The sequence below is a fragment of the Dicentrarchus labrax genome, unplaced genomic scaffold (genome assembly GCF_905237075.1).
Source record: "Dicentrarchus labrax unplaced genomic scaffold, dlabrax2021, whole genome shotgun sequence".
NCBI lineage: Eukaryota > Metazoa > Chordata > Actinopteri > Moronidae > Dicentrarchus > Dicentrarchus labrax.
The window spans coordinates 8,977,795-9,000,600 of record NW_026136714.1 but is presented as its reverse complement, the minus strand read 5'-3'; the positions used below and the strand labels follow the sequence as shown (position 1 = coordinate 9,000,600).

Below are 22,806 nucleotides of genomic sequence, written 5' to 3'. Positions count from 1 at the left end.
AGAACATATGTAACCTACAAAGCATACAGGTGTCAAGCTGGCTTGCTATAGACAATAGTGAAATAAATAACATGATCAACTCATTTGATCTTGCACTGTGTCAAAGTTTGAGCTCTTACAAATTTTATCTGTGTGAGCTTCAAATTATAAATTAGATGAAATTGGTTTAGAGAGCATATTTTTTATTTACTTTATACAATATACTTTTCTATATGTGCAGTACTTTATTCTTAAGGAAATGCTTAAGGGCCATCAAAAGCAGCTTTTTCCCTTCACAGTTCCTCCTTTTTTATGATGGTATTTTTCTTCAATTCAATTCAATTCAATTCAATTCAGTTTTAATTGTATAGCGCCAATTCATAACAAAAGTTATCTCATGACACTTTTCAAAAAGAGCAGGTCTAGACTCTACTCCATATAAAATTATTTACAGAGACCCAACAGTTCCCACCATAAGCAAGCGCTTAGCGAAGGCGCCAAGGAAAAACTTCCTTTTAAGAGGCAGAAACCTCGGACAGACCCCAGCTCTAGGTGGGTGGCTGTCTGCCTCGACCAGTTGGGGTTAGAGAGAGAAAGAGAGGGAGACAGAGAGAGGGAGAGAGGGTGGTAGATGGGTAAAGAGAGAACAGAGACAAAGATGCACAACAACAACAGTGGCAACAACTATACTAATAGAAATGACTGATGATGATGAAGATGAAAAAGATGATGATGATGATGATGACGACGACGACGACGACAATAGCCACAACAATGGGGGATCAATAATAATAATAATAGTAATCATATTATTATTGTTATTGTTATTGTTATTATTACTATTACTGTTACTGAGCCAGCCCTAAGCTTTATCAAAGAAGAAAATCTTAAGCCTACTTTAAAGAATCTATTTCCAAATAACCTCAGCAGTGTGACACTTTTTCAACCTGTAAACAGGATTTACAGTACTTCATAGATATTGGCCAGACTGCAGGTAAACTGTAAAGCAAATGCAATGAACTTAGTTTAGGTGAGTTTACCCTGTATTGCATCCAACAGCAACAACAGTTTACAGTCACAACTTTGAGTTATTAGGTGTGAATCCAGGCTAAGCTCTCCACCACTTGGCTCTCAAAGGGGAGGCGACCCCTCCAACAAATCAACAAAACTTAAATATCCCTCTCACAATCAGTCAATGCCCGACAAGCCCAACAGTACAGTTGTTGAATGCAAATCACCAAAGGGACTATAATCCCAGTCTCATTTTTGAGAATAAGACATATACAGTTTGTAGATATTTGTATACCTTATAACTGCAGACAACACATAAACGGACATGCTGCCTGCAAAATTCAGCTCAGATTCTTTATTACTGTAGATTGATATTGTGATTCATTTTGCTTTTTTCACCCATAACTTAAGGAAGGTTCCTGACTTCATTCAAAAGGCCAAAAGGGCAACCCAGTGTATGTATGTACAGCTTGGAAATCAGGGTCTTCAAATGGATTTCTGTAAGTGACCAAACATTAGCAATATAAAAAAAGGAACAGTAATATCTCTACAAAGACAACGATATTTAACAACACCATGACATTATTCTGGAGCACATAAAACGAACCATACAGGTATAGGCCTTTGGTTTAGATTAAAAAGGGAAATAATACATGGTCCTATGTGTCATAATGCATAAAGGTGCAAAATAAGAAATGAATTTATTGTTTAGATGCAGGAATAAAAATACACGTTTAAGTGAAAACACTTATTTCCAACATTGTCAACAATTATGATGTCTCTCTTTTAGGGTGGTATTATGTTTAAAGATTCCATCATTTCCGTCAACCAATACGAGGTTTGGTAGTAGGTAGTCTGCCTATTAATTCCATTGAAGCCGCGTTGTCTGAACCCTTTCCTTGAACGAGGGTGAAATGTATCCGGAACAGACACGCTTTCTTAAAAGAAAAGGAAGCATTGTTCCTGCATACAGTGAGATGAACAACGAATACAATCCGCCACGATCTCACACCTCGGATCAAATACAGGAATTCTGTCTAAAATCACATAATTGCCAATCTGGGATGTAATCTCTCCTGCGATCGCTGATGGAGTAAATTTGAGTACTGCTTTTGGCCTTTTTTTTTTTTTTTTACAGCAAACACATTGACTTCTCATGGCAGGACATGTGTTATAGCATTAACGATGGTTCTTCCATTCAAGTCGTCCCACTGACAGTGAGCCAGCGTGTATATAAGACCACAAATGGGGATAGATGGAGTCTTACATTTAAATGTAGCATTCCAGCTGTATTTAAACAATCAAAGCTTTTGACACAGAAAATAACACAACTTAATGCTGCCTACTTGTTTTGAAATTGTTAAATTGAGATGTGGTTACTTGAAGAATGTTATATTTTAGTATGTTTGCTCATGCGCATGGCTATTACACATATTTGTTTAGAATACAATAAAGGAAGCAAACTCCTCTTTTTGTTGATTAATCAGCTGGAATCTTCTTAATTTTGTATTCATACACCATGTTTTTAAATTAGCCGATTACAAAGTGAGTTTAGTCACACACTGTTTGGTGTTTAAAGGTAGATATGGAGTCACTGAGTCATATAATAGGCTTATATTCATCTTAGAATTGGTGCTGGAGGCTGTTTCCCTTTTTCGAACCATTGTGTGGCTGAACAGAAAACCCTATTAAAACTTTCCCATCCAGGAAGTTGTGTGCACTGTCTGGGCACGCGATATCTCTGACATTGTTGTTATTTACTGTTGAATGCATCGTTGAAAGGTTACACCAGAGTTCAACTAAGTAAAAAAAAAAAAAAAAAAAAAAAATCACCGTATAGTACCTATAACGATTTATATTATTATATACTTGTTTGTATAAATAGCCTATTTAATATTCAGATATAGTTTTCAGAAATATAAAAAAAATCAATAGTAAATTGAGTAATAATAATAATAGTAAAAAGAATAGTAGAAAAAATAGAGACATTGAAATAACAGGTGCTTTATGTAATGCAGAAGCTATATGTATGAACTGTGTGTGAGAGAGCGGGGTGACATGGTCAGAGACAGCTCTTTCTGGTTTGGTTACCCAACAATTTTATGAGGGGCGGTTTCAGTATCGAGGTGTGAAAATGTGTGCATTAAACAAGTATAATTACATTTTAGGCATTTGCAAACTCATCACTTTTTCTTTGTTTTTTACGGCAATGCAGTATTTACAAAACATATTGTAAATGACAAGCAAACAGACACGAATGCGGGATGAGAAACAAAAGAACGACAAAAATATAATAATGGTAATAAAATATAATATGTGTGTTGTAGACCTTTCTTTGCTCTTGGGTTCACCGGAATATCGATTGATTTGTTGCATTAGGGCACAATTTATGAGTTTGTATTTCCTCACCGCAAAAGCTTTTTGTCTATGTGATAAACTTCTGTGACGTTGCTCAACAGTTTTGGTATGGACGAGGAACCAGGAAAGGAAAATCTATTCAAGACATAAATTCCTGATGACATGTGGCGTCAAGTGACGCGTCTGCAGCGGATATAAGGTAGGACAGGTAGTAGGCTACTCAAGGTACAGGAGAGTACAGGACACGAGTGTCACTCTTTTTTACACGTTCATTTTCTTTATTTTTAACTCTCATGTCCCTCTTTAGTTTTACGCAATAGATGCAGGTAATATCCTATGATCGATAATACTGTATTCGATTGTGTCGTAGCCTATTTAAAAACATTTGTTTTGAGGGAAATTCGGAAATATATGAGTGTTATTTATTTGACCTGTGTGTATGACTGCAGAATATTTTTCTGTTTTTGTAGAGATGAATCGGTTTGTATTCCTCCTTGCTGCTGGTCTTTACCTGTTCCTACAATATCAGGTGGATGCTGGTGAGTAGCCTACTCTATCGTCTTACTTTAAATAGCTACAAATAGCTTTAGATACATTTACTGTTTTGCCGATTTAAAATAATCTCATCCTATTACTATTTATTCTCTTGTTTTTGCGTTAAAAAGGTTTTGTTTTGTACTTAATTTATGTTACAATAAATATTTTGTTAAAAGATGTAATTGTGTAGCATGAATTAAACCTAAAAATGAGCCCAACCAAAAAATTAAAATAAAATAAAATAATGCATTTGTTTACAGAATCACGTTTGAGCCGGAGTGTCATTGAAAGGGCCGTGAGTGCAGCAAAGGCTAATGTGGACTCTGCTTATTCATACTCCAGGCAACAGTGAGTGTACAAACCTGTTCAACAATTCTTTAGTGATAAAGATTAAATGACTACTGAAGATATTAATAGATCTGATCTCTCCAAACAACAGGAGTATTGATCGTGTGAGGAGGAATGCAGCGAATCCTTCAGACATCCTGCGGTTGCTGAAGCAGCCTGCTGGGTTAACCCGCTCCGCTGTGCGTGCTGCAGACTACATGGACAATGCCGTGAAACTTATCAAGAGGTCTTTGGAAAAACGTCAAAAACGCTCCATCAATGCCACAGGTGTGTACATATTATCTGAACCTTTACATATACTTGCAAATCGGTTACAGCTCAGTTGCTCATTCTTCTATTCTGTTAATCAGATCTGATCACTGAGGAGGACCTTCAGGTCATTGCTGATCTGACAGGTTGCTCTGCCCGTCATCGTGTCCCTTCCTGCAAGACGACTCCAGATTTAAACAAGTTTCGCACTGCAAGCAGCGTCTGCAACAACAGGTGAGGCAGCAATGCATGACAACCTTTCAAATTCAAATTCCTAATTTGTACTACTGATGGTGTCCCTGACTATGAGTTTGTCTGGGGACTTTAGTTGCATGTTGTCACTCTTCTCTTTCCTTTTGCTCAGTAAAAAACATTCAATAAATGCAAAAATGCCATGAAAGTAATCTTAAAAACGGAGAATATAAACAGAATAAAATACAGGATTTATTTCTCCTGCCCAGGCAAAACACCCGCAGGGGATCCTCCAACACACCTTTTGTCCGCTGGCTCCCTGCTGAGTACCAGGATGAAATCTCTCTGCCTAAAGGTTGGGACCGCGAGCTGAAAGTCAACAGTCAAATTCTTCCTTTGGTAATATATTTTACTTTATAATACTACACTGCCAATGCCCATGATGAAGAACCTTTTTCACCGAGTTGCTCATTGTCTGCATCCTGTCCGCAGGTAAGAGAAGTCTCCAATCGTATTCTGAGCACAGCAAACTCTGACGTGGAAGATGATCCACTCTACACTCACCTGGTGACAATCTTCGGCCAGTGGACTGATCACGACCTGACCTTCACTCCTCACTCCCCCGTCATCCGCTCCTTCAGTAACGGTATTGACTGTGATCACAGCTGTGAACGCACAGAGCCCTGCTTCCCCATTGAGGTCAGTGTCATTGCTCAATAAAAGACACACACACACACACACACACACACACACACACACACACACACACACTGGATACTAACTGCTTATTGTCATCTAAACAGATTCCCAAGACAGACCCCCGTTTTCGCAAAAACTCAGACAAGTGCATCCCCTTCTTCCGCTCAGCACCAGCTTGTGGATCTGGCAACACCGGCCACATCTTTGGTGCAAGCAATATCCGTGAGCAGATGAACACTCTCACAGCTTTCATCGATGTAGGCCAGGTGTACGGTGCAGATGATGCCAAAGCTCGCTTCCTCAGGGACCTCACCACAGACGAGGGCCTGTTGAGGGTCAACATACAGTACACTGACAACGGTCGTGAGCTCCTGCCCTTCTCCAACGCGACTGTCAACATGTGTGCCACAAGAGCCAAAATTACTAATGACAGTAATGCCCAGGAGGTGCCCTGCTTTGTGGCTGGTGAGTGGCACCAAAAACTCTGATGCACAATCTGTAAAAGTGTTAGGAGTCATTCCAAGCATTGCACGGGGCTGACAACACTTTCCCCTCATTTTATGTGACTTTTAAGGTGACGAGCGATCCAATGAGAACATTGGTCTGACCTCTTTGCACACACTGTTGTTGCGTGAACACAACCGTCTTGCACGTGCACTGGCCAAGCTCAACCCCCGCTGGGACGGAGAGACGATCTACCAGGAGACACGCAAGATCATGGGTGGATATTTCCAGGTTAGAGAGAGGCACTGTTTTCAATGATTGAAGGGATGGATGGTATGTCCTTGCATTGTTCAGTTAACTAAAAGTTTATCTTTTGTATTTCAGGTTATCACCTTCAGAGATTACTTACTCCACATCGTCGGTCCAGACTTCATTTCCAAGCAGCTGTCCACCTACCCTGGTTATGATGAAGATGTGGACCCAAGCATCTCCAATGTGTTTGCCACCGCTGCCTACAGATTTGCCCATCTGATGGTTCAGCCTTTCATGTTTCGTCTGAATGAAGAGTACAAAGAGCACCCTGATTACCGAAGCCCACTACTGCACAAAGCCTTCTTCACACCATGGAGAATCGTCTTTGAAGGTATGGCCAAGATCTTTAACTTGTTAGTCCTTCTCTAAACAGATAATGAATGAAAGTGATTACAATTAAATTATCTCTTGATTTCCTCAGGTGGTTTGGACCCAGTCCTGAGGGGCCTGGTGGGTAGCATGGCCAAGCTGAACACACAGGATCACATGATGTCAGATGAGCTGAGGGATAGGCTGTTTAAATTCTCCTCTGATTTGGCATTGGATCTGGCAGCTCTCAACATGCAGAGAGGAAGAGACCATGGACTCCCTGGTATTTAATTAGTCTTATTTACATTTAGAATGACTTTTGCTGACAAATGTAGTATTTTGCTGACATTACAGATCATATATTTAACATTTAACATTGCAACATGTCTTTTTAGGCTACAACAAATGGCGGAAGTTCTGTGGGCTGTCACAACCACAAAACCAGGCACAGCTGGCTGAAGTGCTGAACAACACTGATCTGGCTGAGAGACTTCTGGATCTCTACGGCACACCTGACAACATTGATGTGTGGCTGGGAGGAGTGGCCGAGCCGTTTGTCCGTGGAGGAAGAGTGGGGCCTTTGTTTGCCTGCCTGATTGCCACCCAGTTCCAGAAGATCCGCCAAGGAGACCGGTATATAACATAAATTACATTGTTACAGATGTGGAGATATTTGTGTTACCTGCATCTTTATATTCACTTTTACATGACTTTAAATGTTACCAAACTCTCCAATTTCAGACTTTGGTGGGAGAATGAGGGAGTCTTCACTGAGGCCCAGAGGGAGTCCCTGAGAGAGACTTCACTTGCTCGCATAATCTGTGATAACACCGGTATTACTGAAGTACCTAAAAGACCCTTCCAGTATCGGCCTCGAGGACCCGGTTACGCCAAGTGCCAGGACATCCCTGCCTTTGACCTGAGTCCATGGAAGGAAGGTGGTGAGTTGATGGCCTGAAATCCTCTCTGACACATTTGACTGAAGACGATCAGTGCCAGCATTAGAGTATTCTCAAAATATATTTAAATATACTATTATTAATATGATTTTTTCCCCTTTCATTTTCTTCCTCTAGCAGGAGAATCAAGTGGATCCGTAGGACCCCGAGGTAAATCTACCACTTCCTGTACTATTATACAAAAATACTTAAGATGATATACTAAAATATGACCTTAAATACCACAATGGGAAAGTTGCTTTGGTATGACTGGACTCTTTTTTTTTTTCTTTCACACAGGACCCAGAGGACCACGTGGTCTGAGAGGCCCCCCTGGACCTCCTGGCAACGCGGTGAGAGTTGCGTTCTCTGTGCGACTGGGCAACAACTTCCCCAAAGCTGGTGCACCAGTTTCCTTCCGTGAGGTCATCTACAATGGACAGAACAGCTATGACACCAAGACAGGCTACTTTACCTGTCAGAGTCCAGGTGTTTATGAGTTCCAGTTCTTCTGTACCATCAACCAGATCTCTGCCAGCGTGGATTTGATGCGTAACGGAGAGCTGATTCTGCACTCATTCACCACCAAGCAGAACGGTTACATCACAGCCAGTGGCAGCGCTTATGTTAAGCTTGAGAAGGGAGACAGGGTCTGGCTGTTGGCCAAACAGGGTAACAACGGTCTGACCAGTGACAGTATCTTCTCAGGGCATCTGCTGTTCACTGAGTAGGTGACTGTACAGCTGCTGACCCATGACATCTTCAAAACACTGCAAAAAGTCTGTTTTGACCAGTTATTTAGTCTAAATTAATTGAAAGGGAAGCATCTTATCACATTCCAGTGCAGTTACCTCCACTTTACTAGTAATGAAGGACCTGGGCACCCACACAGGGGCTCTAAATTATTCTCATTTTCTCAGGTTAAAGGTCAGCAGAGCTATATAGAGTTTGCTGAAGTACTAATCGGAATTATAAATGGGGAAGCTGCCTCTCTCTAAAGTAATTAAAGACAAAATAACTCCTTAAAATGAATTATTTGTAGTGGACCTAGCTAACGGAAAAGCACAATGTTTGAAAACCTGTAGCATTATTATGTTGTTTAAAAGGTTTTTATTGAATGAAGAAATATTTATAATGCACTGATATCTGCAGAACTGTAAAAGAGCAAAGCTGATTCTACATTTTCTTCTCTTGATTACTGAAATACTGCTGAACTACTGAACAATAATGTGAAAAAGCAATACCTAAATTGACATATAATACTTTTCTAATTTCTTTTGAATCAATCATTTTATGATATTTTCCAATTGCCTTTATCTTTTCTGAAAAGTTTACACTTCAGTACAACTTTTACAGCCCATCTCTGGCAAGTGAATATAAGCTCTCAGGTAATCTTTGAATAAGCTATAGATGGAAAATATAAAATGTCCAGCTTTTGTGAGTCTTTGACTTTGAGTCTCTTTAACTTTGATATTAATAAATGTTTGTTGCACAGATTAATCTCTGCCTCCGACTGAAATCAATGATGATATAGAACAAGAGTTTAGAAGATGAAATATTTGATGATGTTCTTAAGCAGACCATTAGATGGCACTGACGTACAATTTTTTAAGGACAGGAAAGTGGACCCTGATATTTGGGTGAAGTGTAGCTCCTGCACTGCATATGGTGGTTGTCAAGTTGAACTGTTGATTTGTAGCCTATACTGGTATATTGCAAAATAAATCAGAAAGTTTAATCTTTGCAGTTTGACAGTTTCAGTTAAAGCAAAGGAAAGAATTAAAGTAAGTTGATCACTTGGAGCTAAATTAAGGGAAAGATTGCTCAGAATTTGTATTTATTTATATTGTATCTACAATATCTTAATTTAAGAACGTTGTTTCCCCATAAGCCTCTTGATATTGATTAGAAAGAACCTGCTGGGAGAAACACAGTTCAGTAGCTGAGTTATTTATACTCATCAGGAATGCAAGACAATCCCCAAAGTTTCTATAACAAATCCTGAAAATCATGCAGATCATCCAGAGCAATCATTTAGTGATCTACAGGAACAAAGGATTTACTGTACAAAGGATTTACAGTATATCATAAAGATGTCATCTTGAAAAAGGGTAGATGGTTTAGCAAATAGTTTTGGTGGGTTTTACCTGCAGTACATCTGTGTTGCTGCAAACCAGGATTCAATGTGACTTATCATGAGCGAGTGCCTTCATCACTTGGAGGTGAGATGTCCTCTTATATCTGAAGAACCAACAAACATTTTTTTATGTTGTGGTGACCCAATCAATTATAAGTTTCATAAAGTAGTTAAATGCAATCTGTGGACTGCTGGAGTCCAGGATGAGCTGGTTTTAAGAGTTGTTTCAGCACGTTTTAATGTTTACTGGCATCACTACATACCAATAAACTCGCCAAATATCCTTTTTTTAATTTTACAGCAGATATTGTGACATTTAATTGCTTGAAAACCTCCAGGTGTTATTAATTTTAATTAATGATACCTGGGCCAGATTTAGCTCTGGTGGCTCACTGCCATAACATTTACTGTGACAAGGTTCTTTGTTTTGACTGTATTGTTATGGTAGCAACTCTGTTCTTGTCTGTCTTGTTTAACCGCCTCACATTGCTGGCGGTTTTGTAGTCTGGACACTGGTATGTGCATGGAACAATAACTTAAAGTGAACCATCAAGGTCTGCAGTGATTGTGAAACTTGATGATAGACACAGTTTATCAGAAAACAAAACAAACAATCTCTATTTTATGAAACAAATGAAAAAGTCCTACAGGTTGTAACAGTTATATTGTGATATTCAGGAGTCACTTTTGAACTTCTGAGACAGTTTTACATCAATGACTCTTACGAGGTTTTTTATAGGCTTATTATGTCAACACATTATGACACAAAGCATCTCTAGTTGTTGCACTGTGTCCTTCTAAAACTGATGAAATCTTTAAGGAAATGCTTCAGCTCCAACAGGCCTTGTTGTACAGAGCTGAATCGAAATGTTTGTTCAAAGTTTAGCAGATGATGGTTTTTGATATTAAGAAAATAGGCTAAAGCCGGCCACTCCGCCTTAATTGCGGATGCCGACACTCCCCAGGGGAATCTACATCTTTGCCTAAATAAGCAAACAAAAAAAAAAAAAAAAAAACGAGTGTGCAATGTGACGATCGATAGGAGACGTTGTGGGTCGCATTAGCTCTGTTGTTTTCTACACAGTGGAGAGGAGGGACGGGAACCAGCTGCTGCGTCTCCAGCACCCCGCCCCTCAAACACACACACACACACACACACACACACACACACACACACACACACACACACACACACACACACACACCACGCCCCTCCTGACCTCCGTGGACACAGTGCCATCCACACAGAGTGGCTCTGGGTGTCCCATGGGAGCAGGGGAATGCTGGAGAGGACGAGCGGCACACGATACCCCATTGTTTGGTTTAGCAGTCACTGATTCCCCCCCTCCCTCCACCCCCCGACACACACTCACCTCCTCCCCAAAACACACGGGCTGACCGTCTCAGCGGGTTAAATTGATTAGAAAGACGTTTGTGGTTTGACTAATCCCCCCCATTTTCGCCCCGGCTCTCCGCTTCACCAAATTAGAAAAGCCACACATACAGACGGCAGCAGGTCCAAATGTGCGGGTTGTGATAACCACGACCGAGCCTCTCGCACCTGTGGGGCTGGAGGGAGAAAAGTTATATAAGTTATATAATAGCCTATGACAGAGGGATTTTCTGTTGATCCTCTGTTTAAAACGTTCACATATACAATCATAATTCCTCATATTAAATGATCAACGTAGCCCCAATATTGGTTGATAAAGCTAAAAAAAAAAAAAAAAAAGGCCTAGGTGAAGATTGTGAGATATTACCTGGAATATGGCTTTTTAAAAGTGATTGTGATTTGTGTCTTTTTGGGGGTAAAAGATTAAACTTCCTTCTGAACTAAACAAATAAAACCCGTAAATAAATAGACAGCATGCAGGTTTATAAAATGGAGAGAAGGCGCACACATGACCGACTTTACTTTCTTAATAAAACCAAATCGTGTCATGATATCAGAAACCTGTTCGATCAAATATCAACTAGAAACGTATGTGGTGACTCAGATGATGTCTGTGTGTCACCTTACATTGATGCTGTGCGAGGGTGAGGCAACTAATGCTCAAATTAAAGGCTTATAAGATTAAATGGGTTTATCCTCACTCCTCCCGCACAGTGATTGTAACGCAGTGAGGTCAAATCCAAAGTTTTTAATTATTATTTTCTCTTGGAGGTTCCTTTTAGTTTGCAGAGGAGGCATCGGGAGCTTTGATTTCCTGCGTGCCTTCTGGGTCGATTAACGGAGTTTTTGAGCAAGGCACCGAAATCAATCATGTGGTTGCACAAGCTGCAGTGTTCTCTTCAATGGTACAGTCAAAGAACCGATAAATCCATACAAGCAACATATATATATATATATTTGCTTCTCTCTGCATTTCAAAACGTCCGCCTGGAAGTTTTGCAACTAGTGGAGGAATTTTTATTAAAGTGTGTCATCATATATGGATTTTTCACGGTTAAGCAGAGCTGTCAATCATGTTATGGGGAAGTGTGTGAGGGACACGGCGACAGGGCGGAGACTCTGCAGCAGGATTCCCCAAGACTGCTCTCATAATTGGGGGAACATCTGACTTTGTCCCGCGCTGGCAGATGGTGGGTTGAGGCGGGATCCAAGGGGGGAGATTTACATCCATTGTCCAGGCGCACAAACTCCACACAGAGACAATAGTATCGGTAAGGGGCAAGGAGCCAGGGCTGGAAAAAAAAAAAAAAAAAAAACTTTCCTTTTCAACGCCAGAGGAACAGGAGCGGAAATTAATTTTTAGTCTGCATATAAAAATGCTCCAAAACATTTCGTTTTGTTGGGCCTGAACACAGAACATTTTGACTAAAAAATCCCTTAAACACAAATCTGATTAATATTAAATAAGGCGCTTATGGATTTACATTGTTGACAGAAACAGTAGAAATTGACACTTTTTAGGGTTTATTACAGCCCAGTGCTGTAGTGCCCAGATTGCTTTACAAGAGCGGCCATGAAATTACAAACCAGCAGCTAAAGAAACTTTAGAATCTATCCAAAAATGACTACCTACTTCTATATCCACGCAATACGGCTTTTGATTTCTGTATAGATCTCTAATAGCCAAACAACGCCTTATCAGCGTTATTTGTTACTGATTTCATGACCAGTTTGGATTTGATTAGACAGTCTGTTGCATTGATTAAGAACTAATTTCGGGCACTGTCAGGCAGCGGTCCAAACGCCAATCAGAGCGCAGCCCTGTCTGCCGCTGGCGGAGATTGATGGACCAACCAGACGGCCATTGTTGCGGCTGACACTGATGCGATGCCTCCTCAGCGGAATCACTGCGTTCAAAGGAGCAGACGGTGGAGCTGCTGAATACGCGCCTGTCGAGAGCGCACTTGTGTTAAATTCTGACTTGAATGAATAGACCAAACAGGATTTGCTGTTCTGACTATTCAGGGCACTAGTAGCACAGCCTGTACAGGAGAATTTGAACCCACATAGTATACAAGTGGCTTTAATAATCTATAACATTCAGAAATGAACACAAATAAAACATTTTGTGAATGAAATATAGGCTTTTGTTAACAACATTTTGAGGATGAATAATATTAATTGTAAGGTCCCCCCCACCATCCCCCTTCTCTTCACCCGCACATACAAAGAAGAGCTTTCATTTCAATTTCACAGCAAATCATATATTTCTTTCTTAAAGACATTACAGATGTGCTTCTGCTTTTCAGTGTGTAAAATGTTTCCATATTATCGCCCCGGTCCAACTTAATGTGTATAAAGTTTGTTGCAAGAGTCACTGGTTGGATGCTGAATCTGGCAGAAGTCCAAACAACGGATGCACTTTACACCAATGAGAGCATCCATTTCAACAATCGGTCCCCCATATGGCACTAAGGCCCCTCCTCCACGCTCTATCCCGGCAGAGGGTCTCATTCATGCTTCAAGACAGCGGTTCACTGCGAGCTTCCTGGCCCTCGGATCAACTGTTTTGATCCGATCTGGCCATTTGACTGTAGAAGACTTTCCTCACACACACATTTTGAAGAATATTCTGAGACGGACTCGTTCTGAACTGTCTGAGGAGCAGGTGATCATTTGCGCTCGAACTGAAGCTGGACATTTGCGCTTGGACAATGCTCGCAATTAGTGGGGGAATATATCTATTATCATCGATTCAGCCTTAAAAAAGTGTGAGTGGATTTTTTTTTTATTGAGACGCACTCTGAAACATCACACAGCGTCGGTCATTTATTTTTCAGAGCTCTGTGAAAGCTCAGATTTCTTGCAGCGCTCTGGGGGAGCGCAGCACCTTGGGGTGGACCTTCTGTTGTTTGCCAAAGTGCTTTAGCTCTCCAACTCAGTTTTTTTTCCTGAAGTTCATAAAAGTGTACCGAAACGACCAAAACGGGGCTTAAATGTTCGGGATCCAAGAGCATCTGATACGAGAAGTGAGCGGATTAAAAGAGAGAAGTCTTGGAGAGGAGATGGATCCAGTCCGGTCGTGGGTGCGTAATGTCGGAGTTGTGGATGCGAACGTAGCGGCGCAAAGGTACAGTACAAACCCAGCTGATCTATTGACATTACCATTACTCACTACTCTTTGAACCAGCTGCGCTCAGGCTTGTTAGCAGCGTTACATATTTTGTTTTTACGATCAGCATCCCGAGCACAGTTTACAATGTTTGGATATTTAACATCAGAACAGGCGTCCTTTCAGAATAGAGCTGCAAACTACTTGTTGCAAAGGATGGACTCTAGATCCCTTTAAAACCTAAAACAAATCTTTAAATATGATGAAAGAACAACAGTTTGCATTATTATTATTCTGTAAAGTAATAAAATGAAAGTTCCGGTTATTTGCACAAAAATAAAGTAGGCCTATATTTCCAAAAAGCTAAAACAAAAACTACAACTTTATTTAAGTCACACTTAAGGAGCGTTTAATTTAATTTAATTTACTCTTGTGCAAAATATCAACTAATATAGCTTATATATTTTAAATCATTTCTCATAACCTATAGCTATGTGATTGCTAAAGCTAAATATATATTTCCCCACAGCAGCTATTTTATTTGAGAAAGCTTTTTCCTCTGGTAGTTGAAAACACACTTTACATTTATTTCTTCTACTTTCCCCCCAGATGTTCAGTCATCCTCATCATATTTTTCGTTTCTTTACAAACACACACATATCAGTGTTCTTATGCTGCAAACTGATTGTGTCCAAAGTTTAGAAAACAGCATAAACAGAGTCATAAAAGCGCAGAAACGTTTTCAAGAATAAAAAAAAAATCAAGGCAACATGTTAATTCGTAAAATACATATCTTAACAGACATAAAATATAAATAGCAATTACAGTAGGAAGTGATGAACAATTGCGCTATTCGGATTGTATTTGCAGCATTATATTGAACGTTAAACATGGTTTTAAATATATCTCGATTGTAATATTTTATAAAGAATAAAAAGAAAACTCGTCAAAGGCAAATTTTCCCTCGGGCTCTTTTTGTTCTTAGAAGAAACGTTTACGGCTGTCACCAAAATATCCATAATGTAGTCTGAAAAAAATATAAAATGGCCCATTTTAGACCGAAGTTAATTTTACAGAAAAACAGCAGGCTCTCTGTTGTGCAGATCTTGTTTGGTTTGATTTAAGATAAAAGACCCAGAGTCTCCTTTGAGGGAATATGCCCAAGTCTTTGATTTATTTAAATTCAACATTATTTTAAATAAGAATCTTCTGAGTTAAAAATTGATTATATTGTCGACTTTTTTAGTTTTTAAGTTGAAACATACCTTCAATAGGTTTTGCTTTTCCTGTTTTTCCTTTTTGGTTTGATTTTTGGGTAAATTGTCTAGTTCATAAGAATTTATTCAAGACAAGTAAAGGGGCCTTCAAGCTATGGGAAAAACCAAATATTTGTAAATGATCAGTATTTTTTTGTTTGTATGTATGTTATTTATAGATAATTGATAATTATTTGTATGGATACACTGAAGGCCTTAACATATAAAGAGTAAAAAAATCCATTGTAACCAATGGGAAAATAAGTGCCTTTAAAAACATTTTAAATAATTTAATGACTTCTTTTAAAATGCCAGTAAATCAAATATATTGGAGATACATATTAATTCAGTTTTAATGATTTACTGCAAGTAGAGAAAAGTGTCTGGTGTTTAGTTTTAGAGAAATGTATTTATTTGGAGAAATATTTTCAACAGCCAATGATTTATATACATTGTTAGAGGGAAATCCAAATAAGAATAAGGTTTATATTTATTAAAACAATATGAATGTTTTAAATATCATGACGGCAAGTGTGAGCTGACTGTCTCTTCCTGTTGTGTCCTCAGTGGAGTAGCTTTGTCAAGAGCTCATTTTGAGAAGCAGCCGCCCTCAAATCTCCGCAAGTCCAACTTCTTCCACTTTGTCCTGGCACTCTATGACAGACACGGCCAACCTGTGGAAGTAGAGAGGACTGCGTTTGTGGACTTTGTTGAACATGACAAGGTGTGTTTGAGTGTTTCGAGATGCTTTATTTGAGGATGTTACCAATTCACTGTACAGTTTTTATTTTTCACTGTTCTTTCAGGGGAGTTTTGAGCACCCAAACCATAAATCTATAGCAGCGTTGGCTGACAAACAGTAAATAATAGCAGAAACAGACTAAATCAGTAATATGCAGTATTTCAGCTGTAACCAGGTGCTCAACTTGATCTTCCCCATCCCCAGTAAAGCCAAGCATATCGAACAGCTGACGGCTACATGTTTACACAAGCTTTACCCTCAATGAGCTGATGATGTGGGATTGAAAAAGAATATCTAATGACTAATTAGCAGCTTGCCTCATTAGGAGGACATCACTACTTTTTAAAATGCAAATTATGCTTGCTCCTGTTAAGTTATACAGTGAACTAATCATCAAAGTCTCTTTTCCTTCATGTCCCCCCCCCCATACTCTAAATACTGCTGTGGTGGGGTAAGCTGGATTCCTCAGGTTGGACAAGACCAAAATAAGGAAAGGGTGCAGACAGAGTTAGAAAGAGAGTAGAGATGGGGAGACTGCCTGGAGTGGGAGCCTTATGCCCAGTGTTGATGGATGTTTCTGCCTTGTGGTGAGGGGGAGCGAGAACCTCCTAAACTGGTAACAGCTCTCCCCTGTGAGAAAGACAACAGGACACCGTCCTGTCAACTGAAGTTCAAACATAGTTTTGCGATGAATTTCATGGAGAGGGAGGGAGGGCGGGTGGCAGTGCTAATGCCAGGGCGGAAAGCTGTCAGCGTGCTCCCCTTTATGCCACACAGGCCAGCGTAGAGTAATATGACGGCGGTGGAGGAGTTCATTTTCTGCATGGTTACCCTGGCATCTGTTTTTGCTTTGTAATTATGCAGAGGTAGAGCGATGGCATGGTGAAATAAATGTTCCTCTGTGTATATTTACAAAACTCATGAAGCCAGGCATCCATCAATCTCCTGATGTTAAGTCTCAATCTCACTTTTGAGATTAAGTTTTGAGCTCTGTTACTTCCCAACTTATCTTCATGCATCTTAATTTCCCCACTTGTTCTTCCCTCCTTACAACTGTCTCCTTCTCCCAGTTTCTCCAACTCCCCAACCTCCCTCGTTCTCTCTCCTCCTTTCTCGCTCTCGTCTCTGTGATGCCAGCCTCCTGGGTTATTGGACCAGAGAGCATTCCTTTGAGACCACTTAGAAAGACCAGTAGAGGTAGAGGAAGAGAAAGAAAGAGAAGGAACAAGAGACAGAGAAAGAGGGGGTGGGTGGGGGGAGAGAAGTGAGAGGCTATAGTGGAGAGCCTGGGGGGAAGGAGGGATAGTGGAAAGGAAGTTTTTCTGTCAAGGTCGACTGCTGCTCAGTCTCACGTACAGTACTTTCCACTCGCTGAGACACACTTTGCACACACACACACACACACACACACATGCACGCATAACCATGCCTGCACTAACTTATTGCGGGGAGGACCAATGCATTTGATCGTAAGGTTTTAGGAGTTTGTATCAGACATGATAGTTCAACCTCTACAAAGAACATCCAACTCAAGGTTAAGCGCTCAGCTCTAGAGCACAACGAAAGGTCCCACGTGGGCTTTGAGCCTACAACCCTCTGATCTCGATTCTGCTCCCAGGGAAGGACGAGCTACAGGATTAGGAGAGACTCACTGATGCTCAGCTGTACTTATCTGTGCCTCAAATGTGCTTAACTGCATGCCTTGCATCTGTCTGTGTGTCTGTATTTTCTTTTCCAAGGAGCAGACGGGAGAAAAGACCAACAACGGCACGCACTACAAACTGCAGCTCCTCTACAGCAACGGTGAGTCAAACATGACTTCCCAGATTATGGGTTGATTCTTTGCCCTTTGAGGTGTCTAATTTGATTATTTAAATGACGCTGCTAAGGCCCTGCATGTAACAGGAGTTGAAAAAGGTCACCGGCGACACCAGCATGCCAACATGACACACACCTTTCCACTTAACTAATCTTCCTCCACATCCTCCCATGCCTTACCTTGCCTCTCCTCTTTGAGCTCATAAATTACCTTCCGCTCATCGTCTAATCACTGGGTTGGTACAATTCAACGTTCAGCTCTGCAAGGAGCCACTCCTGGGCCCATGTATGGGGAAATGAGGTACATGTTGCCACCCCACCCCAACCCCCCCTCATCCCCCTCCAACTCCTCCAACCCCCCACGGTGCTTCCACATCAGATCCGGGGATACACAGAGAAATTCGGTTCCCATGAGCCACTGCTGCCCCTACCCTGCCATCGCAGTGGCACCCATGGGAGAGAAGATAAAAGACATGTTCCAGAGCAACCCCCTCATACACCCTCCATACACACCCGCACACACACACACGTACATACAAGCACACCAAAAGCACTTCCTCTACATCCCCTCCTCTCATCCCCTTCCCCCAGGCGATATCAAAGGCATCTCAATCGAGACTTTGATGAGAGAAACACATTTTTAAAAGCAACACTCTCCAAAGTCTCGATAAAAAACGGGTGATGTGCTCTTCTCTCAAGAAGCAATTCATTACACATCGTTTCCCCTATCTTGTGTGATTTACAGCGGAGGTTTGGAAGCATCCAGAGGTTCAGGTGTTTCTGGAAATCTAACTCCAGAAAAACACCTGATCACATAGAAGCGAGGAACAACATTAAAAAGACATTTGCTCTTCAATTAAACCCCTTAACAAACTGATCGGGTGCTATTTTACCTGTTGGTTTATAACTCTAAATCTCATGTCAATCAAGTCAACTTCAGGAATAAATCAGGAGTTATCTGACAAATAACCAAAAAAGAACAGCTTGACAAATCGTGAGAATGTGGTTGTAAATTCTGACCTCAAAGCAGAACATGACTAATAATCATCAAACATCAAATAACTCCCAATCCCCTCAGAAACCATCAGGGAGAAAATATGAACTGCATGCCAATCTTATTCCTCCATGTTGGCTGGACTGAGTTCAATGCTTTTTCTGAGAGCTTGTCCAGAGATTGAGATAAAAAAAGATTAATGTCATAAATCTTTCCATTTTATTTTCAGAATCCTCCGCCCTATGTACTTTTTTTTTTTTAATCAACTGGTTAGAGTGGGGTTTGAGCCCAGTTTCAGTTGCTTAATTTATGGTTTTGTTGTATTTTGCAATTCATTGCTAATTTTACAATTGTCCAGTAATGTGGAGGTTATGTACGCACTAAAAACTAAGTCTGTTTTTAGCTGGGCAAGAGATCATTCATTCAGTTTCTTTGGAAAATTTGTTTCATGTTAGTAAAATCTCTCTCATGCCCAAAACGAATCATTAAATTTATTGATAACAATGGATTTCTGTGTTTTCTTTTTGCAGGGGTTCGTACGGAGCAGGATCTTTACGCACGACTTATTGACTCAGTCACTAAACAGGTAAGTAAACTGTCCTTAAGTCTTCTCAGAGGAGATTTAACCCTCAGCTATGTGAGTAAGAGTTTGATTGATTTTACATGAAACTGAATCTGTCCCATTGCTCCTCATTCTCTCCTCTCAGCCCATAGCGTATGAGGGACAAAACAAGAATCCAGAAATGTGCAGAGTTCTGCTCACACACGAGGTTATGTGCAGGTGAGTCTTACACACACAAAAACACACATTCACTCATTCAAACCTCACCCACGGGGACGAAATCCAAATATCCATTACTCTCCTTCACTCTGCTTTGTCTCAGTCAGCATGAAATGTGGTTTTGGGATGACGCTTGGGGCTCAACTTTTTTGAAAAGTAGACTGTGGTTGAACTGTAAGTCTAGCCTGTCTGTCATCATCCTTGTTACAGTGGTAACCCCCCGCTGCTTTTTGCTGTAACGCAGCATGTCACCGGCCAGCTCCTGTTTCCTCCTGGAGCTCCTCTCTCTCTCTGGTCTGGAGTTTTGCAGCCAGACCCCAGCTGACAGCAGTAGACACACTTTAGGGAAAGAATTCACCTTTTGCCTCATCGAAATGTAACTCCAGCACTTCTGTTTAGCCAAGACATCATGTTTGAACTTTGTCAACATGTGATGACAAGTGTAATGGTATATTTTCAGCATCAGAGTTGTTATAAAAGCAGTGCAAGTTTAAAGGGTCTAGTCATGGTTTAGGGACCACAGGGTTTTGGTTATTATTTGCTGAATAAAAAAAATAGGTGAACATGGGGTTATGGATGGAGAAGAAGCTGAAGAGAGTGGTCTGGAAGTGGTGACCCAGGATTCGAGGGGCAGCAGGGGGAAGGATAGGGGGCTGGGACATAGGGAGAGGGGCTAAGACAGAGTGGGGTTTGCCATTGTGTAGCCAGCAGATGCCCGAATGTGACTCACAGCTGGCTAATAACAGAGCCGAAGAGGCAGAGGGCAAGCGTCACAGCTGGGGAGTGAGGCCGTCTGACAGGGGGGCGGAGGGGGGCAGGGCAGGGCCAAGCTGGGACACGAGAGGGGTGAGGCGAGGTGTAGGGGTGGCAGATGGTTAGGGGTGGGGGCACTTTTGTTATGCAGTGAAGGGGACTTTGGGGAGGGGGGGCTGGGTGGCCAGCAGGCTTCTCGGACAGGACTGCTGACGAATGGTAGGATGTTGTGGGATGGTGTGTGCGTGTGTGTGTGTGTGTGTGTGTGTGTGTGTGTGTGTGTGTGTGTGTGTGTGCGCAATGAAGCTGCGTGGGGGTTGAGTTTGATTTCGAAATCAATGTGACAGATTGCCTGGCTGGCTTTTCACTTTTGAATGGTCTCTCACTGTTTGTAGGGTGTGTTGTTGTACCTTTTCTTCCTCTTTTATTCTTTTGTCTATTCTTCCCCTCCCCTCTCATGCCTCCTTTGTGTGCTCCTGGATCTTGGCCGACTGCGGGGCAGAGTAGTCTGGGCCTGTGGATGTGGTTGGGCCAGACAAATGATGGCTCCTCCTGTTTAATTTGTTGTTTTTTTTAACTCCGCTGACTTTTCCCCCTTTTCTTTCTCTTTAACTGCCCACTCAGTCGCTGTTGTGAGAAGAAAAGTTGTGGCAACCGAAACGAGACGCCCTCTGACCCAGTCATCATTGACAGGTAATGAGATCAAACCACATCCCTCAAACAAGCACCTCTTCATACTAAATGTTCAAGTTGCCCTTTCTTTGTATATATGCACCAACATATGCTGAGCTATGTGCTGAGATTTCACCAATCAGCTGTTGCATTAACGGCAAAGTTAGAAGCAGAGCCAAGTAGAAGACCCAGTTACAACATGTGTGGGCTGGATGCATTTCTACTGCAGTCTTAATGTTTCTGTGTGTATTTCACATATACATATTAATATGTGCATGAACACATCACATATACATTTTTCTAACATGAGAAAAAGGATTCTCAGTAGTCAGTTACAAAGCAGGCTGTAATATATAATACACTGTATCTGTGTCCATGTCTGTTTCCCATGTGTTTCTTCAGCTTTCTGTTTATCTGTTGATCTATGTCCTCCCCTGCTGGGATCTATTTCAGTTTGGTCACTCATTACGCTGAACAGCCGACATTGCACCTGAAACCTGCCAAAAGCGTAGATTTCCTTTTATCAGAAGCATGTGGATCTACCATACCACCAGACAGGCTCACATATGTAGTAAATGTTCACCCTGACAGCCAGTTATCAGGCTTAAAGGGGGATGACCACCGCCGTAATCAGCGTGTGTGAGGGCCTTCACGTCCGAGGGATTTCGCAGGTCGTGGCTGTCTGCCTGGCATTAGCCAGTGTGATGAATGCTCATAAGCAGACCGCATGTGAAATACTTTCTCTGTGATGTCATAAACATAACCTTCATCTCCTCTCCCTCCCTCAATCCCTCCTCGTCTCTCTCCTTCCTTCTCTCCTTCCCTCAAATAGTCTGTCTAGAAAACATTCACTTCATATACGTCAAGGACCCTTTTCTTTCCCCTCCTCAGTTCAAGCTGGCTGGCTGTTGACAGTGTGTCTCAAAGGATCTCCGCTGAAGATAGTTTTCATATAACGGAAAAATCGGGCTGTTGTCTTTTGAATTTTCCCAGAATACTTTGGAGCAGCTGGTTTTCTCATTTACTGTTGCACATTACTCTCACAATAACTCCCTCCTCACCCCTTTTATGCTTCCTCCTAACATGGCTAAACCTCTTCCAAATTTGTTTCTGAGTAGCCCGGCAGTGGGCTGATGAGGAGAGAGCGATCTGTATCTCTTTGCGACTCCCTGTGTGTGTGCCTGTGTATGTAAATGTGTATTTGTGTGTGTCAGTGTGCAGGCTAGTGTGTGGCTGTAAGGATTGATTTAAATGGAATCACTGACCTACTGTACTCTCTAATCACACTGGGCATATCCCGTCCTGATGTGGGCTTCTCCCTCTTGACTGGCCTGCGAAATCCTCTCCTTAGGGAGCAGCCTATTAGCAGCCAGTTAATTTCTGATAAGCCAATGGAATTTTGCGTGGCCCTGTGCCCTTTTATCCCACCTTATGTGCACTTGCCGGAAAAAGTAAAAAGATTGACAGGGCAAGATGTGTGTGTGCGTATGTTCGGAACATGTATACACTGTTTGTCTGCACAAGAACGGATGTATATTTTCGTGTGTGTTTATTTATGTATGTATATGGATGTATGTGCGATTGTGTATGTGTCTCTGTGACCCCTACTTTGACCTTTTTCCTAGTCACTGCTTGGGTCTTAAATTATTCATGTGTGTATGTGTGTGTGCAGCCTATGTGTATTTGTGCATGTGTGGGTCTCCAGTTGTGTATGTGTGTGTGTGTGTGTGTGTGTGTGTGTGGAGACGGTCTGTTTCTGTGGCTCCAGTAAT

At 41.3% G+C, this 22,806-nt stretch overlaps 2 protein-coding genes across 6 annotated transcripts in view; both read left to right on the top strand.

The window, feature by feature from the left end:
• The first annotated feature begins 3,535 nt into the window (after positions 1-3,535).
• On the top strand, positions 3,536-8,876 carry LOC127375823 (eosinophil peroxidase-like). Of its 2 annotated transcripts, none has more exons than XM_051422136.1 (15): positions 3,536-3,674; positions 3,819-3,887; positions 4,146-4,233; positions 4,325-4,500; positions 4,584-4,716; positions 4,944-5,073; positions 5,167-5,373; positions 5,478-5,838; positions 5,948-6,108; positions 6,202-6,460; positions 6,551-6,721; positions 6,834-7,071; positions 7,180-7,379; positions 7,518-7,547; positions 7,677-8,876. In XM_051422136.1, the coding sequence occupies exons 2-15, from the start codon at positions 3,821-3,823 to the stop codon at positions 8,105-8,107; spliced, it is 2,652 nt and encodes an 883-aa protein (XP_051278096.1). In that variant the 5' UTR covers positions 3,536-3,674; positions 3,819-3,820; the 3' UTR covers positions 8,108-8,876. The 2 variants fall into 2 exon arrangements, with proteins under 2 accessions (XP_051278096.1, XP_051278095.1); XM_051422135.1 differs by having other exon boundaries at positions 7,515-7,547.
• Positions 8,877-13,419: 4,543 nt separating this feature from the next.
• Positions 13,420-22,806, top strand: part of ebf2 (EBF transcription factor 2) — a 28,880-nt gene continuing 19,493 nt past the window's right edge. For 2 of the 4 annotated variants that reach the window (XM_051423315.1, XM_051423312.1), the window contains exons 1-6: positions 13,420-14,036; positions 15,842-15,998; positions 17,762-17,819; positions 19,359-19,414; positions 19,536-19,609; positions 20,987-21,055. In XM_051423315.1, coding sequence (XP_051279275.1) covers positions 13,903-14,036; positions 15,842-15,998; positions 17,762-17,819; positions 19,359-19,414; positions 19,536-19,609; positions 20,987-21,055 — 548 coding nt within the window. In that variant the 5' untranslated portion in view covers positions 13,420-13,902. Of the gene's footprint in view, positions 14,037-15,841; positions 15,999-17,755; positions 17,820-19,358; positions 19,415-19,535; positions 19,610-20,986; positions 21,056-22,806 lie in introns of all 4 variants that reach the window. The other 2 variants (XM_051423314.1, XM_051423311.1) reach the window with 1 other exon arrangement.